The sequence below is a fragment of the Balaenoptera ricei genome, chromosome 20, assembly GCF_028023285.1.
Source record: "Balaenoptera ricei isolate mBalRic1 chromosome 20, mBalRic1.hap2, whole genome shotgun sequence".
Classification (NCBI taxonomy): Eukaryota; Metazoa; Chordata; class Mammalia; order Artiodactyla; family Balaenopteridae; genus Balaenoptera; species Balaenoptera ricei.
The window spans coordinates 54,779,255-54,794,337 of NC_082658.1; the positions used below are offsets into that span (position 1 = coordinate 54,779,255).

General features: G+C 55.1%; 3 protein-coding genes across 4 annotated transcripts; all 3 read right to left on the reverse strand.

The window, feature by feature from the left end:
* Positions 1-160: 160 nt before the first annotated feature.
* PHF23 (PHD finger protein 23) lies at positions 161-4,557 on the reverse strand. Its single transcript, XM_059906893.1, has 5 exons — positions 4,330-4,557; positions 2,710-2,741; positions 2,462-2,554; positions 1,073-1,910; positions 161-968 (listed from the first exon to the last, which is right to left on the reverse strand). Exons 1-5 carry the CDS (start codon positions 4,361-4,363, stop codon positions 754-756), a joined length of 1,212 nt encoding a protein of 403 aa, XP_059762876.1. The 5' UTR covers positions 4,364-4,557; the 3' UTR covers positions 161-753.
* A 902-nt stretch (positions 4,558-5,459) lies between these two features.
* GABARAP (GABA type A receptor-associated protein) lies at positions 5,460-7,500 on the reverse strand. Its single transcript, XM_059906798.1, has 4 exons — positions 7,278-7,500; positions 6,656-6,734; positions 6,399-6,517; positions 5,460-5,954 (listed from the first exon to the last, which is right to left on the reverse strand). The coding sequence occupies exons 1-4, from the start codon at positions 7,365-7,367 to the stop codon at positions 5,889-5,891; spliced, it is 354 nt and encodes a 117-aa protein (XP_059762781.1). The 5' UTR covers positions 7,368-7,500; the 3' UTR covers positions 5,460-5,888.
* A 1,070-nt stretch (positions 7,501-8,570) lies between these two features.
* Positions 8,571-14,905, reverse strand: CTDNEP1 (CTD nuclear envelope phosphatase 1). Of its 2 annotated transcripts, XM_059906795.1 has the most exons (8): positions 14,078-14,902; positions 11,376-11,442; positions 11,163-11,281; positions 10,889-10,960; positions 10,355-10,471; positions 10,015-10,126; positions 9,511-9,595; positions 8,571-9,216 (listed from the first exon to the last, which is right to left on the reverse strand). In XM_059906795.1, exons 1-8 carry the CDS (start codon positions 14,177-14,179, stop codon positions 9,156-9,158), a joined length of 735 nt encoding a protein of 244 aa, XP_059762778.1. In that variant the 5' UTR covers positions 14,180-14,902; the 3' UTR covers positions 8,571-9,155. The 2 variants fall into 2 exon arrangements, with proteins under 2 accessions (XP_059762778.1, XP_059762779.1); XM_059906796.1 differs by lacking the exon at positions 10,015-10,126 and having other exon boundaries at positions 14,078-14,905.
* Between the last annotated feature and the right edge of the window lie 178 nt (positions 14,906-15,083).

Here is a 15,083-nt window from a genome sequence, read left to right on the forward strand (position 1 = left end):
GGTGAGGTGGGGCAAAGCCAATCGAGGTCCTAGGGTTGGTGGGAAAGGCGCAGAGCCAGGCCATTTTCAGCTTGGACTTTTAAGAGAGGTGAGTTTCAGCTCCTCCTGCAGCCAGCTTTTCCAAAGCCTCCCTCCCAAGCAGGACAGTCAGTGAGGGCTATAAACACAAAAGAGCCCACTCTGCTTTATTTACAACACGAAGGCTGTCTGTACAAACAGCTGGCCAATATTATTAAAAACAAAAGAGGTGAGTGAGAGAATCGTCACCTTTCTGTTTTCCTTCCTCCCTCGGCCAAGGTCTGGTTGGTACTCCACCTCTGAGCTGCCATACTCAAAAGGAGAAGTCCAAAATTAAAAATACAACCGGTGTAGAATAAATGGGGAGTGAGATAAAAGAAAAGATGAGGGAGGGGAGTGCTATATTTACACTAGTTTTATAGACAACTGTCCCACTCCATTCCAATTCCAACCCTGGCCCAGAAAGTGAGCGGTGGCAGGTCCAAGGGACAGAGCTTAAGTGTCTAGGGACCCAGACAGCTTCCCACCCCCAACTGCAATAGGTCCGAGTTCAAGTCCACAAGATGGGAAGGAAGGGTAGGGTAGGAACATCACTCATTTCCAAACCAGTCTCCCTTGGGAATTTCTGCCTTGAAGTGGGACAACATCCCAGCTCCGGGGGACAGGCTGATGACCCTGAGGCTCAGTTCCCAAGTCATGTTGCCATTTGAAGTTCCAGCCTAGAGATGGCATATGTCAGGGCTCTCCAGATTTCGGAGGCCCCCCTAACCGCCGGGCCTCTGGCCGCAGTTCCTTGCATTTCTGGCAGTAAAAGAAATCGGGGACGTTGGTCTTCTTAATCTTAGCACAGGAGAGGTGGATCCACGTCCCACACAGGCTGCACTCAATCATGGGCCGGCCTGCAAAGGGCTTTCGGCAGTAACACGTGATCAGATCCCATGAGTCATCACCTGGGGAAAAGAAGGTTTGTTTGGTGTTCCGCTGGAGCTCTTGGATCCACAATACCCCCAAACCCATCAACCCAGCTACCCCTGGGCAGCCCCAAACTTCTCACCTGATTCTACCATGATGTCCTCATCCATGACCCGCATCTCGCCTTCACTGGAGCTGGCATCTCCATCTTGGCTTGTTTCAGTGCTGCCCACGTCTTTGCTTTCACTGTCAGTGGGAGGGACTCCTTCAGGGTGCACTGTGGCAGGGGGCCTAGGAGCCTCAGGAGGTGTTGGGAGCACAGGGGCTGGGGCTTCCCCTCCTACCACTGCTGCCATCTCTTCCTCCTCCTCTTCTTCCTCTTCTTCCTCCTCCTCTTCAGAGTCTGTATCGCTGGGGGGTGCCCGGGGAGGCCCAGGAGGTGGGAGTCTATCCCCCCGCTCTGCCTTTTTCAACTTCCGCTTCTTGCTCTTCTTGATTCGAGACCTCTTTTCCCCATCCCCAGGGGCTGGCCGAGGCCTCCGAAGCACCCCAAAGCCTGTCCCCCCTCCTGGCCCCAACTTTCGGTTCTTTCGGTCCTTCTTTCGAGGAGGCTGGGAGAGGTCCCCCTGGGAAAGGGGCACTGGGGTGAGAGCAGCAGGGGGCCGGGAGGCATGTGTCAGGGATGTGGGGGACAGTGGAGATGCCATTTTGGGCCCATCTAGATCAAAGAGAGAGTCCTTGAGTTTCATCTTCTCAAGCAGGGTGGCACTGTCAGGGGCCTGCAGACGAGGGAAAGTGGACCTCGGGGGTCCTGGCTGGGTGGGACCTGCTTGAGCTGCCCTTCTCTTGGATGACTTTGCTTTCTTAACAAAGGTCTGGATGGTTCTGAGATCTGAGGGGGCTGAGTCCCAGCCATCGCTGTCTGCCGCACTCTCACCTCGCAATGGAGAGCTGGAGCCGGAGGCTGGCCAGTCATTTTCCTTAAAGGGGAGAAGAGACCAGGATCAGCAAGGGGCCCAGTGTCATCTCAGCCCCTATACAAACCCAACTTAAAAGACCAAAATATCTGGCCAAAACCACCAAATCTTACTGTATTCAGAAAACTTATCCCCACCCCAATTCCCATCAGCATCTCCTCTTGAACACTTCCATGTTACCCCTGACCTCAAATTCTAGCCATCTCCCCAATGCCCACTGCCTTCACAACACAGCATCCCCCAGACCAGAGCCATATTTCTCTAGCTCTTTCTGAACAGCCTCACTTGTTACCATTTTCAGCTTCCTAAAGTTTTTATCCAAAAGCACCTTCCATTTAGAGCACCCCAAAACCATTCACTGCACTCAAACCACCTATCTATTAATCCCACCCCCACTCCAGATACTAGTTTTCCCACCAAAATTTCCATTTCCCTAGTCTTACATATAATTTTTAGGCTTTGCCTACAAACTAATACAGTCTCATAAGCTCAAGAGCCCCTCTACAGCCCTAGGACACCACCCTCCAGTCAGTTGTCCTCCTGTCCCTCCCTACCTCCTTGCTAGGGGGGATGTAACCAGCATAGGCCAAAACAAAACTGCAGAATTTGTTGAAATCCTCAATTGTTCTCCGTCGTTTCTCTGGTGGCTGAAAGGAAAAAAATATGTAGCACAGAGTTTACAAGGGACATTCCCAAAAGCATAGTCCCTGGAGTGAGAAATCTGGAAAAAGCGGGAGAGGGAGAGAGAAGGAGCAGGGGATCCTGCAGTAATACTGGGCTGCAAAAGAATGGGAAACCTCACCTGAGTCTCTGGCTTAAGAGTCGGAGGTGGATCTGTGAAAGCAATAAAAGCTGAGTCAAGGCACTAGGAAAGAGTCGGTGTAAAACCCCACCTCTCAAACCTCCGAGGTCCCAAGTGAACCCCCTCCTCTCCAAGGTCCCTCAGCCAGGCGAGCAGGCCCCCAGCGGTGCTGGACCCGCCCCTGCTCCCCCTTCCGCCCCGCGAGGGGCGGAGCCTGGGCGCGGCGCCCTCTCAGGCCTCGCTATAGCGCTCCCCTTCCCCCCACCGGAGGCTTGGCGCTCCGCCCCCCCCCCCCCCCAACTCACGGTTTCTCTAGACTCCGGGTTCCTCGGCTCTCTCGGCGCCCCACCCGCCATACCGCTCCCCGGACCGAGCCCAGGCTGCCGCCTGCCCCTGTCCTTCACACGCGCCCAGTGCCCGGAGTTCCCACCCCGCCGCGCTCTACCGCCCCGGGCCCTCCGCGACCGCACACGCCGCCCGCCGGCCCCCAGGGTCTAGGATGACCACGCCGAACCGCTCCCCGCCCTCCGGCCCCTTCTACTCGAGCACGAGGCCCGGCGCGCCCCTCACCCCCACCAAACACACACGGGCTCACACATCCAACGCCACTTCGCGGCCGGGACAGACCTGAGAGCTCTCACCCGGACGCGGCCCCACCTGCCCCCCCTTACCGCGCTCCCCACAATTTCGCCGTCCCCCCGCCCCCATCCGGGGCTTTGGCCCCTCCCCGTCTCGAGCTTCTCGGGCTCCCCGCCGGGCCCCCGGGCCCAGTTCCGAGCTCTCTCCGGCCGCCGCCCCCCCTGCCCCCGGACTCGCCAGCAAGTCACTAGGCTACGGACCCCTAAACTCGAGCCCCCCCAAGCAGCTACTCTCTTCCTCCCCAGCAACCCCCGCTGCTGCCGCCGCTGCCCCCCTCACCCTCCGCAACTCCCAGGCTCTAACCCTCGCCGACCGACCAACCCCCCCCCCTCCCCAACTCGCCGGCCTTAAACCCCCACCCCGCCCCACCGCCCCCAAAACTAGCCAGCTCTCGTCGCTTCCCGGCTCCCTCTCCCCACAACTACCCCCCCCCCCGCATAGGTCTCTCTATCGCAGACAATACCCAGACCCTCTCTTCTCCCCCCAACTATCTGCCCACCCCTCCAACAATCACCGGGCTAGCTCCGGCGGCAACTACCGGGAGCTCCGACACTACCGCCACAAACTCCCCCACCTCAGCGAACTACCGAGCTCCTCACTCAATCCTTTTCTACATCCTTCCTCCCCAACAACTCTCCGGCCCACAGATTCCCCCAACCTCCCAGTTCTAGGGCCCCAACCTGCCGGAGGCCCTTTCGGCCCCTAACCCCCGAAGCTCTAGGTTTCCAGCTCCCGCTCCCCCATCCCACCCCACCCGCCCTACACACACACAGCGCCTGATCTCCAACTACCCCCAGCCCAGTCTCCCACTCCTCTTTCTCCAAGGTCTCTCAACTCGTCACTCTCCCACCTCCAGGGGCAGGCCCCCGACCCCCTCCCCGCCCTCCCCCGCTGGGCTCCGGGGCTCGACCTCCAAGTTTGCCAATAGATTCCTCGCCCGCCCCCCGCCGGCTAAGCGCTCTGTGCCGGTCGAGAGCTCACCTTCGGGACTGGGCTCCGCCATGGCTTCCAGCATCGCCCCCTCCCCTCCTCCCGGTCCGGCGCCCCCCTCCCCTGAGCCGGGGATACCGGTGCCGCCTCCGGTGCTCGGTGCTCCTACTGCCTCGCTCCACGGAGGTGTCTGCTTCGACTCGGTTGTGACTCGAGTCCGCTAGCCGCTGCCGCCACCTCCCTCTACCACTGCCTCCCGCACTCCCGGACCGGGCCCCCTCCCCCCGCGCCGCCGGCCGCCTGCTCCCTCCTCCTCCTTCTCTCCTCCCTCCCTCCTTCTCTCTCCCCCCTCCCTTCGCGGGCGCTAACGCGCAATGCATCAAGGGGATTATAGTCCGTCCGGGGGCAGCAAAAAGGACACTACATAAGCCTCCGGAACTTCAGTTCCCAGCAAGCCACGGATTGGCGCAGGCGCACTAAACCGCTCTCCTCCCCCGGGGAGTGGCGGGGAGATTGGGAGCAGAGGGGAGAGGGGAAGAGTGCGCTCAGGCTCCTGGGAAATGTAGGCTGGGCGGGGCTAAGAAAGAAGGGGATGAAGGGAAAGAAGGGATTAGAACTTTCGGCCACCATACTGCCTCATTCTGCAGCTTCTTTCTACCCCCGGGGGACCGCCCCACTTCCGGCCAGGCAGAGAGAGGGCTGCTGGGAGATGAAGTTCTCCCGGTGATAATGGCTCCCTCCTCCCAGTGTTCTCCCTCTCCTGGATTACATTCCACTGGATCCCTCACGCCGGCACAAAGTCTGTCTAAGCGACATGCATCTGAGGACAGAGTCCTTTTACTAGCTCCCACTCGAAAATCTCCTTAACCCAAACGGTTATGACAAACTTGGATGGTTTATCTAAAGCAGGTGCTTTCAAACTTTCACAGGAACCCACAGTAAAAAAATCAATTTTTTTTTTATAACCTCAGGACCCAATCCATACACACGTATATAAAACTGAACTTTCATGAAATGATACTCAGTATTCCATCCATCACAACAAAAGCACACTTTTTATGCACAAGGAAAAGCCCAACATAAAAACAAACCAAAATATACTAGTATCCCTCCAACCTCCTCTTTCCCCACCACTTACGAGGGAGAAAAGGGAGAGGGGAGCAACACAAAGAAAAATCCAGTTCAGCTTGGTGGTTTTCTCTTTATTGATGTGCCTCCTACCTTCCCCCCACAATTTCAGTCCCTTCCATCTACCCCCAAAAAAGAAGGTAGTGAAAAGAAGGGATTGTTGGGGTTCTGAGCCCCTTGGGCAGTTAGAAAGGGAACAGAAACCAAAACAATCACCAGATGTGACAGAGATTGACCGTCAAGAAGTCTAAAGCAGAATGGGAAAGGTGGTAAAGGGGAAGAATGGAGAAAGAGTAGGTACTAGAGGCCATCTCCCCCATTAACCCTTGTGTTTAAAGGGGCTGGAAGAGAGTCTCAAACATTAGGAAGTGCAGGTCCTGAAAAAGGGAGGTGGTGTTTCACCCTCAAGGAGGAGCAGGTCAAGGAAGGGGGGCCACCTTTCTCTTTGTAGAATGGGACCCCCCACCTTAGGGACAGCAGCTTCACAGACCATAGACACTTTCGTCACTGTAGGCAATGTATAGAAAGAAGTCTTCTTCATGGTGTTCCTGGGGTGAAAGCAGAAAGTAACAGTGTTCAGGCAACTGGGCTTTAGTTACTTGAACCACCCACCACCGGGACAGATTCTTCCAAAACCATTCGTTTTGACTCTCCCTCTCACTTGCTCCAGACCCTGGACGCTGAACAGTATTATTCTAGCCAACAGTCTTGGGCAAAAAGACCTCAAACTGTTCTCTGCTACCTTGGAACAGGGAGGGGCCTGGGGAGAGTCTGGATCACAACAGTTGCTCCAGCTCACTATTCTCTCTTCTTTCTACTCCCACGGCCCTGTCCAAATCCCCAACCCAGGACTATGTGGAAATTTTAAGAACAAATATAAAATTGAGAGCTAAGCAAGCCAGTTGATCCAAGAATTGCTGACTTAAAACTTTTTGCCTCTCAAGCGCTTCCAACTCCCCTCCAAAGCCTCCACTACTTCCCAGGCACCATACCTGGTATAGCTGACCCATCGTGGCACTGGTGGGTGGAATGACATTGTTGACAAAGAAAAACAAGGCATCCTCAGCTCGGAGATGAATTCGCTTCCGGATCAAGAAGTAGAACTGACCAACTGCCAAAGATACAAGGCCTGATAAAGTCCGAGATCACAAATGCCCTCAAAAGAACACCTTCTATGTGGAGCCTTCTCCCACAGAGACTGCACTCCCACCCCCAGCAAGCAAACCCGGGTATTGGGTCAGGTTCCCACCTGTAAGATCAGAAGGCACCAGATATTTCTTTTTGTCCAGGTCTCCTATCCGAGCTTTGGGAGCCTTTTCTACTATCACCTGTTAAAGAGAAGGTGAAAATTAGGAGACATTAGGTATACAGCCCGACAGCTCCACCTGTCAAGAACTCAAACAACAACATTCTTAGCACCCACACCTACCCCAGACTCATTTCTCTTTGTCTCTGAACACGCGGCGCAGCCCTGAGTAGGGATTCTGACCCCACTGACTCAAATTCACCTAAACATCCAGGATCCCTAAACAGGGCGTCATAACAAACCGTTACTTTAATCAGAAGGGGGTGACTTGTCTGGGCCGACAGCTTCAATTTCAAAAACCCCATGTGAAGCTCAGACTGTCAAACGCCCCACAGCCTCCCACATGAATCTCAAGGTCTGTCTCTCGCGTCTACATTCTCTCACCCCCAGCTCTACCGCTACCCCACTCCTTTCACCTCCGGTCCCAGGGACAGCAGTTTCGGGCTCGTTCCCAACCCCGCCACAGCCGGCAGCCTGATGCCCGCGCTGCAGGTCCCGGACTCACGCCCGGGCTGTGGCGTCAGCGCCAGCGCCCCGCGCCCTCGGCCCTGGCTACTGTCCTCACCGGGACCCGGTCCGGGTATTTCTTTCGGATCTTCTCGCCCTCAGAGCGGCGCTTCTCGAACGGATGCTCCTCTTTATACACGAACTTCATCCTCCCGGGAACCGGGCTGGACCAGGCTGGGCTGAGGGAACCCGGGGGGGGCCGGGACGGGGGGCGGTGGCGACGGCGGCGACGCGCGGGCGGATTCGGCGGAGCGATCCCGGGACTTGGGCCACTTCCCTATTCACCAACCCCGCCCCCGCCCATCAGGAGCCTCTCCGCCTGCTATGTTACGCCACTAGCGCAACGGCCCTAACGCCACTAGCGTAGCACCACCTACTGCCCGCCACCCTCACGCCGTCAGCGCAATCGCTTTGGAATCAACTTGGAGGCTACGCAGGCGGCGTAGGAAAGATTGCTGGCTTTTGCTATCGTCGAAAATAACTGAAAACCCATTTCCCGAGTTTCCCCCAGGAAGGTAACGATGAAAATGGCTGGAAGATGGTAATCGTAATTTGAGACTTGGCTCTCCCAAAGTTCTTTTCGGAAATAACGTACAGGAAAAAAAGCAGATAATTACAAGGAGAGCTATTCACGAAACGTGTTGGTACGCTGAAGGCGGCCGTTGGTACCAAAACAAAGTAGTACCCAAACGGAGGAAGTGGTCTCCGGAAATAGAGGGCAGAAACGAAACGTATGTTTGGAGAGACGCACGGAACCCTTAGGTTCCAGGGATGAGTGGACCAATAGGAACTGGAGAGGAGGTCCGAAAGGTAAGGAATACGTCAGCGCGGAAGAATACTGCACTGTGTGTACCCGAGAATCATGTGATATTGGAGAAGGGCGGAGCGTCACGTGGCGGGTGGGAGGAAGTAGAGCCGGCTTAGGCTTCTGGGAGGAAAGCGCTGGGGAGGTGGGGCCCCGGGGCTCGGCCGGCCAGCCGGTGGCGTGGAGCACCCTCCCACCCCCCCCTCCCCGCCGCTCAGGGGCAGCGTCTGCTTAGCTTGTTCACGTCAGCCCCCCAGACGAAATGCGGGCTTTGCCGGCGCCCAGGTCTCTCCTCCTTTCATATTTCTCTGTCCTGCCGCACTGAAGCTCACGTTCCCTCAGGACACACAGCTGTCCTTTCACTCCCCACCAGGGCGCCCATCCTGTCACTAAGACCCTTCCCACCAGGGAAAGCCAACACCACCGTTCCCCCTACCCCTCGGGTCTACAGCAGCCTCTTTTCCTTCTGCCTAGGGGACAGGGTGGGTGTGAACAAAGACCCCTCCCTTCATTTCCCAAAACCCCAGAGAAGGACCTAGGGCAGCCTTGGTTTTAAAGTTATAATGCATGGTTTAAAAGAGAGAAAAGAAAAAAAAGGAGAGAAAGCTGGTTACAGGTCTGAGGGAATCTAGGAAGAAGGGAAAATAGAAAGGGAGGGGACAAGTTTGGGGAAAATCCAGTGGCCCAAAATCCCAGTTTCCCACCCACAACCCAGCCCTTGGAGTGAAGAATTAGATCACTTTTGTACAAGAGTTTTTAAAAAAAACAAATCACAACAAAGCTGGCTTGGCTTCTCTTTGAGCCTCCCGGATTACCGAATGTCTGTCTCCCACTCTGGCCAGTCCTGTCTCTCCACCAGACACTGTTGCGGCTCTCCTAGGCCTCCGCTTATGTCCCAGTCTGGGGTTTCCAGGGAGTGCGAACACGAAGTTAGAGTGAGGCTGCTTGAGAATCTGGCCCTTGTGTCCATCCAGACTCCATATGGAGTGCAGGGCTCCCAGGGCAGAGAGGGGTGGGAGGGGCAGACCCTGCCCAGGCAGTCCTCACCAGTGGACAGGGCACCAGACGGCATCCCGAGGGCTCACCCTCCCTTTCCCCCCCACCCCAACTCAGGTGGAGGGGGAGCAGCTGTCACCAGAGCCTATGTTGGTGAAGGTTTCGGCTCAGCACAGAACGAACATCAGCGGTGAACCTGGGACAACAATAACTTGCATTGGTAGAGTCCTTATGTTGATATCCTCACACTAGTGTAAGGCAGCCTCACGGAAGACGTGGGGTGGAAAGGATCACCGTTTTCACATGAGACAGGTTCAGTTTGCCCAAAACCCAATGGCTAAAAGTGATGAGTTTTAAGAAGACCTTGGTTCAAAAGTAATATTCTTAAGGGAAAAGAGATAAGTAAGTAAAACAGGACAAACTTTTATTCCTTCTTGGGATCCCCCACCCGCTCCTCTCCTCAGAAATCTAAGTGTCTAGCTTCCCTTACCTGAGGGCATCCAGCATCGGAAGCAGGTTGAGAAGGGCGGTATCGCTGGGGTCACTGAACCAGGATTTGATGGGGATGGCATTGTCTAGGGTGGGTGAAAAGGCACATGAGAAGAAACAAAGGATTCAAGAGAGACGGGGTGTTTTTCCTTTTATTTGGGGGTGGGGTTCATTACTTTAAAATACATACCCCCCCAAACTCAATGACCTAAGTAAAACCTTCTTGATTTATTCTTCAAAATAAAATAAAATTTTAATCACCGTTATCTCATACTAGCGTGAGGCTTCTAGTCAAACTTACTGTCTTGTGTCTTACCTGAAGCAATTTGATATGAGAAATCTGATTTATGAAATGGATATGGGGGGGGCGGGGAACATCTCATTTAAAAGAGAAACAACTTGCATCCTGACCTACTGTAAACCAGGGAATCCCAGCTCCATGCATTCAAAATATCTCCTCTGAACCACTTCCTAGTCCTGCCAGACTCACCACCGTCCCCTGTACCTGGATGGCTCCTGTAAGCCCCTGGGGAGTTATCCAGGATCACAATGCTGGAGAGGTCACTGTGGACCACAGAGAGGTCCTTGATGTAGCTGCCCAATTCCAAAGTGCAGTGCTGGAAGGCAGGGTGAGCTGGGCATCAAAAGGAGACTCGCCCTCTGTGATTGCTCCCCCAATCCGAACAATGCCCACAGGCAGCCAGTTCTCACAAAAGGGATTATACAGTATGCCTCCCCCACACCCTCAGAAGGTCCCATTCCAGGGCAGTTGCCTCAAACTCAGGTCCCTCCCTGATGGCCTGCCTCCCAAGCCTCACTCTTAGACCTGGACTCTAGCCCGTTACCTGTCTGTAGTATCTTCTCTTGAGAATGCTTCTGCTATTATCCAGTTTATCTGCCACAGCAGAGCCGTAAATTTCCATGCTTGCTGTGAACACCACCAGCTCGTACCACTGGCTCACCTGAAAGAGATTGGAGAAGAGGAAGGTATCAGAAGAGATGATCATTCAGACATATAGTTCCCTTTTACTAAGACTCTAGCAGAGTCCTTCAGGACTTCCAAAAACATTGAATGTCTCTGAGGACACAGAATTCTGAAACTGTCCTCAAACTCAAGAGTCTTAGGCAGCATACACCCTTAAGATTCACAGATGCAAGAACAAAAGAGCGGGAAGGCCGTGGAAGAATAGAATTGCATCAGCACAACAAATGAACCCAAACTATCGAAAGCCATTCTCTGAGCATCCTACAACCTCCCCTCTCCAAAACTGCCCTTACCCATTTCTCCTGATCCCTTACTTCCTCCAAATCCTCTAAATTCCCAGAGCCCTAAAACCATTCCTTCATCACAGAGCTGCCTTCAGCTTCTGCAAACTCACCACTTCCAAGAAGAAATCCACATGGGGCCTCTTATGTACAAAAAACCGGACGGGATGTTTGTCTATTACCACCTGTAGAGGAACACAGCAGGGCTGGGAGAAGTCCTGAGCACCACAACACAGGCCTAAAGGACACGCCCCCACCCTCCCACTGCCTGCTTCCCTCCTTCAGGCTGCCAGAGGACACAGCCAGGGATGAGATGCTCTGGGACTGGCAAAGAATCTGAGCAGAATAACAGACGTAACCATTCCATCACTTCCCAGCCCCACACACCTTGAGAATGAAGTCAGGAGGCGTTCCAGGCCGGACTGTAGGCCTCAGGACCCCATCGTGATGGGAGTGAATAAGTGTCTCATCCAGATCCAGCACCAGGATCTTCCTCTTCACCTGGCCTGAACCACAGCGGGAAGGGGTAACACCAACCAACCTCCAGCCAAGACCTTGAACCCTACCTCACCTAGGGTTCCTCCCAGTCAGCATACTCACTTAGCCGATTCCGGGACACAGGAGATAAGGGAAGGATGTCATATCGAACGGTTTGGTACTGAATTACCTAGGAATAGCAAGAGAGAGGGTTAGAACCCTTGACAAGGAAATCTTCCCCACTAATAATAGGAAGCACATGTTGAACATTTACCATACATTGGGCATAGTGTAATTTAGGGTTGTTTCTTTAATCCTCAGAACCCTAATAATAACAACAACAATACCATCTACATCTTAAGGATGAAGAAACCAAGGCTTGGAGAAGTTAAATACTTTGCCTAAGACCCCACAGCTAGGAATTGTCTTATTTAGCAGTTTGCCCCTCCAGTTAGAATGAAAGCAAGGATTTTGTCTCGATCGTGGCTGTATTCCTAGAACACTATAGCAGGGGTGGTCACTTACATTAGAATCAGTGAAACGGTGGAGCCAGGATTGTACCTGTGCAGTCCGATCCGAGAACGTGCCCTCTTAACCATGATGTTATCCTGCTACGTGGAATAAAGAAATGCGTGGCCCTCCCCACCTCCACCTCAAGAATTCTTTGTGACAGCTCTCATCACCTCCTGTTGGGAGCTGAGAGCCTCAGATTCCTTAGTGGACAGAGCGTAGGCGTCAGGAGGGGAGGTCCTTGGGTCACTAAGGGGAACAGAGAATGAGGGAATCCAGGGGTTGTCAGGTCAGCTAAGTTCCTCTGGCTGGGGGCCACCAGGCCTATTTTAACCAGCCACCTGTCCACTTCTGTCTCTACTAGCCAAGTCACAAGTTGTAGAGAACCTCAGCCCTCTGAACAGCCTCCTTATCCTGGTACCCAGGGCAAGGCAGAGAACACTGGAAAGCCCCACTCACCAGGCAGACTGCTAGAGTACCAAGAAGGCCAGAGTGAAGTAAGGGCTGTGAGTGGGAGGTGAGGAAGGGACAAGGATGTCACCATCCCGGCCTTCCAGTTTCTCCAAGCCTTCTCTAGAGGCTCCTGTTTCCAGCACTCAAATCTCTCCCATGCAAAGCTTGGCAATTCCCTCCTCTGCTCTTTTCTTCTAAGCACAGTCCGTCCCTAAGCCCCAAGCCTCACCAGAACCAGGCTCTCCACTTGCAAACCAAAGGGCCCTCTCCCCCTAATCCCAAGGCATGTGCCCTTCTTTTCTCTCGGGGCTGCGATGAGGGCCGCAACAGCTCGGGTGTCCTGCCCTATCTCGGGTTGCACATGCTGGGCATGTAGGGAATGCTCTCAGCATCTGCCAGAAAGGGGGTGGGGGGAGAAACCAGATTGGAAAGGAAGGAAGGGAAGACAAAAGGCTGTGGGGTCAGTGCTGCCCAGAGGGGAGCAATTTTGCAAGGAACCAGTCTCTGCATGGGCTGGAGCCCATCCCTGCACCCAGAACAGAAAACCGCTATGTTAGGGGGAGAAGGGGAGATGCTCGGAGCAAGGCCAGGACGAGAAGACAGCAGCTAACACGTAAGGAAAATCCCAGGAGCTAGTCCCCCACACATCTCAGTATCTCTGACCTGATTCTTCTTGGCTCCTAACCCTTATCTCAGGGAAATAGCCCTGCCTACAACCATGACCACCCAGAAACAATCCTCACCCTAAACCCTAAATCAGGAAGTGGAAGGAGTGGAGTGGTCAAGGAGACACTGAATCCAAGGCCAGGCCCATTCCCCAAATCAGTAAGTCAACCACCACTACCACTCAGGGCTTTCTGGAAGTTCCTTGACCTGGGCAGCCCCTACTTGGTTTTATTCCTTCATGTTTTATTGAGGTATGCCAGAGTACAGACTGGAGACCCTCTGCACCCCAGCTCACTGAATCTTCCCCAGACTCCTTCAGAGCATTCTCCCCCGTGATGGTGAGAACACAGAGTACATTAAATGATGTTAGCCTAAGGAGGTTTGACCTTGGAGAAAAGCTATGGGGGAGGAAACCCAGAGATACACTCCCCACAGTATCCCTCACAATGCTGGGGTCTCCTGGAGAAACAATCTGAGAAGCATGCCCTCAGATTCAAACCTTAAACTGACAAGCACCGTCTTCTGATAGGGACATCCAAACTTTAATGTGCTCCCTTCCACAACTAAAGATGCCAATCATAAATGCATCTTTTTTAGTCCCAAAGTCTTAATAAACCCAAATATTCACACTCACACTATGAAATGAGTTTTCAGGACCTTTTTGGAAGAGTTCCCTTAATTTGAACCGCAGGGGTTTCTCCTTCACACCCAGGTCTTTTCCCACGTTCCCATCCTTGTTGGTGACATACGCCCTCCCACCCACCGCCACCCTTGGCACGTGAGCCTGTCTCTCCCTTGTTATGAGACCAAACACACACGGAGGTTCCAAATAATAGGAGGGTCTTTCACAAGCCCACATCAACAGACCTGCTGCCATCAAACAGGTGTTCCCCGCCCCTCAGCTTCTTTAGCAACAACTCTAGCTTTCTTAAAGAGCACCCCACCCATCACCCTAGCCCCCAAGAGTTGCCAAATCCTTTTCCCATCTAGCCCCCCTCCACCATCTCGGCTCTACTACAAGGGTCTTCCTCTTCCCCGTCCCACCCCATGCCCAGCGACGGGTGCTCTAATTCTCTAGCGGTAAAAGCTGCCGCCGGGGCTGTTTCTAGGCCCAAACAGAGGCCCGAGACTTTCCAAAAACCCTCGAGCACCGCTGACAGAGGTCCCCACCACCACCAGCGCCCACCCAGGCTCACCGTGCGGATCTGCCTCCGCAAAAGGTAAATGAAGAAGCTCCAGAGCTTGGCGGCGAAGGCCACGAACGTGCGCAGCCCCAGCAGACACTGCGTCCGCATCATCCCGATGACCCCGGCACCGCCGGCCCCGGGGCCCCCGCGGCCCAGCTCCGCCAGCCCCCCGGGGGCAGCCCCCCGCCACCGGGAGGGGGAACGGGGGCCCCGAGTGGCAGGAGAGGCTGCAGAGAGGGGCACGGAGCGGGCGGCTCAGAAAGCCACCCACGACGAGGGGAAAGCCCAGCGGACCGGGGAGCTGGGGGACAGGCGTGGGCAGCCCGCGGGGGCCCACATGGGCGGGGAGTGGCACCGACGGATTCGCGGAGGTTGCGGGCCGAGACAGATCGGGCTACGATGGGGTCCTCCGAGACCAGGAGGGAAGGGGATGGAGAATTGGGGGAGGGGGTTGTGGGGGAGGGGGCTAGGGAGAAGGGAGGGAGGGAGAAGGAAGGGGGAGGGGAAGGGGGAAGCGGAGGGTGGCCCGCTGCGCAGGCGCGCTAGGGGGCTGCCCGCGGGAAAGGGGCGGGCGGGGGTAGCGGCGCGCGCAGGGCCGCGGTGGCGGCGAACAGACCGGCTGAGCCAAGGAGCCGGGAAGGAGGGGAGGGGGAGCCGAAGGGCGCGGATGGCTGGACTGGAGCGGCCTCCCCCTCCCCGAGGTCGGGGGGGTGCCTCAGCCGCTAGGGAGCGGGGCTGCAGCCTCTGCAGCTGGATTTCCCACTCTGACAGGCGCCATTTTACCGCCCGAAGGCCTCCCTCTTTCTTTCTTCCCCCCTCCTCTTCCCCTCTGACACTACTTCCGGTGGTGACGTGTATTCGCTTCACCCGGGCTGAATTTCCCCCAACTCTGTCTTCGGGGGTGGGGACAAGGAAAGTGGAGCGTGCTCCGAACAAGGCCCCAGTATCGCGCATGCGCGGAGGGTGGCGATGGGGCGGGGCCTGAGGCAAAGCAGGCCCGCCTCGAATTGCATGG

Bases quoted from the DNA above. Each gene is read 5' to 3' on its own strand.
- PHF23 (XM_059906893.1), bottom strand. From the start codon at position 4,363: ATGCTGGAAGCCATGGCGGAGCCCAGTCCCGAAG. The intron at 1,911-2,461 runs GTAGGGAGGGAC...CTCCCCTTTAAG, and splicing joins ACATCCCCCCTAGCAAGGAG to GAAAATGACTGGCCAGCCTC. The intron at 969-1,072 runs GTGAGAAGTTTG...TCTTTTCCCCAG, and splicing joins GGACATCATGGTAGAATCAG to GTGATGACTCATGGGATCTG.
- GABARAP (XM_059906798.1), bottom strand. From the start codon at position 7,367: ATGAAGTTCGTGTATAAAGAGGAGCATCCGTTCGAGAAGCGCCGCTCT. The intron at 6,518-6,655 runs GTGGGAACCTGA...TATCTTTGGCAG, and splicing joins GGTGCCTTCTGATCTTACAG to TTGGTCAGTTCTACTTCTTG. The intron at 5,955-6,398 runs GTATGGTGCCTG...CTTTCACCCCAG, and splicing joins CGATGGGTCAGCTATACCAG to GAACACCATGAAGAAGACTT.
- CTDNEP1 (XM_059906795.1), bottom strand. From the start codon at position 14,179: ATGATGCGGACGCAGTGTCTGCTGGGGCTGCGCACGTTCGTGGCCTTC. The intron at 10,472-10,888 runs GTGAGTTTGCAG...AATCTCTTTCAG, and splicing joins TGGATTTCTTCTTGGAAGTG to GTGAGCCAGTGGTACGAGCT. The intron at 10,127-10,354 runs GTAACGGGCTAG...CCTGCCTTCCAG, and splicing joins AGAGAAGATACTACAGACAG to CACTGCACTTTGGAATTGGG.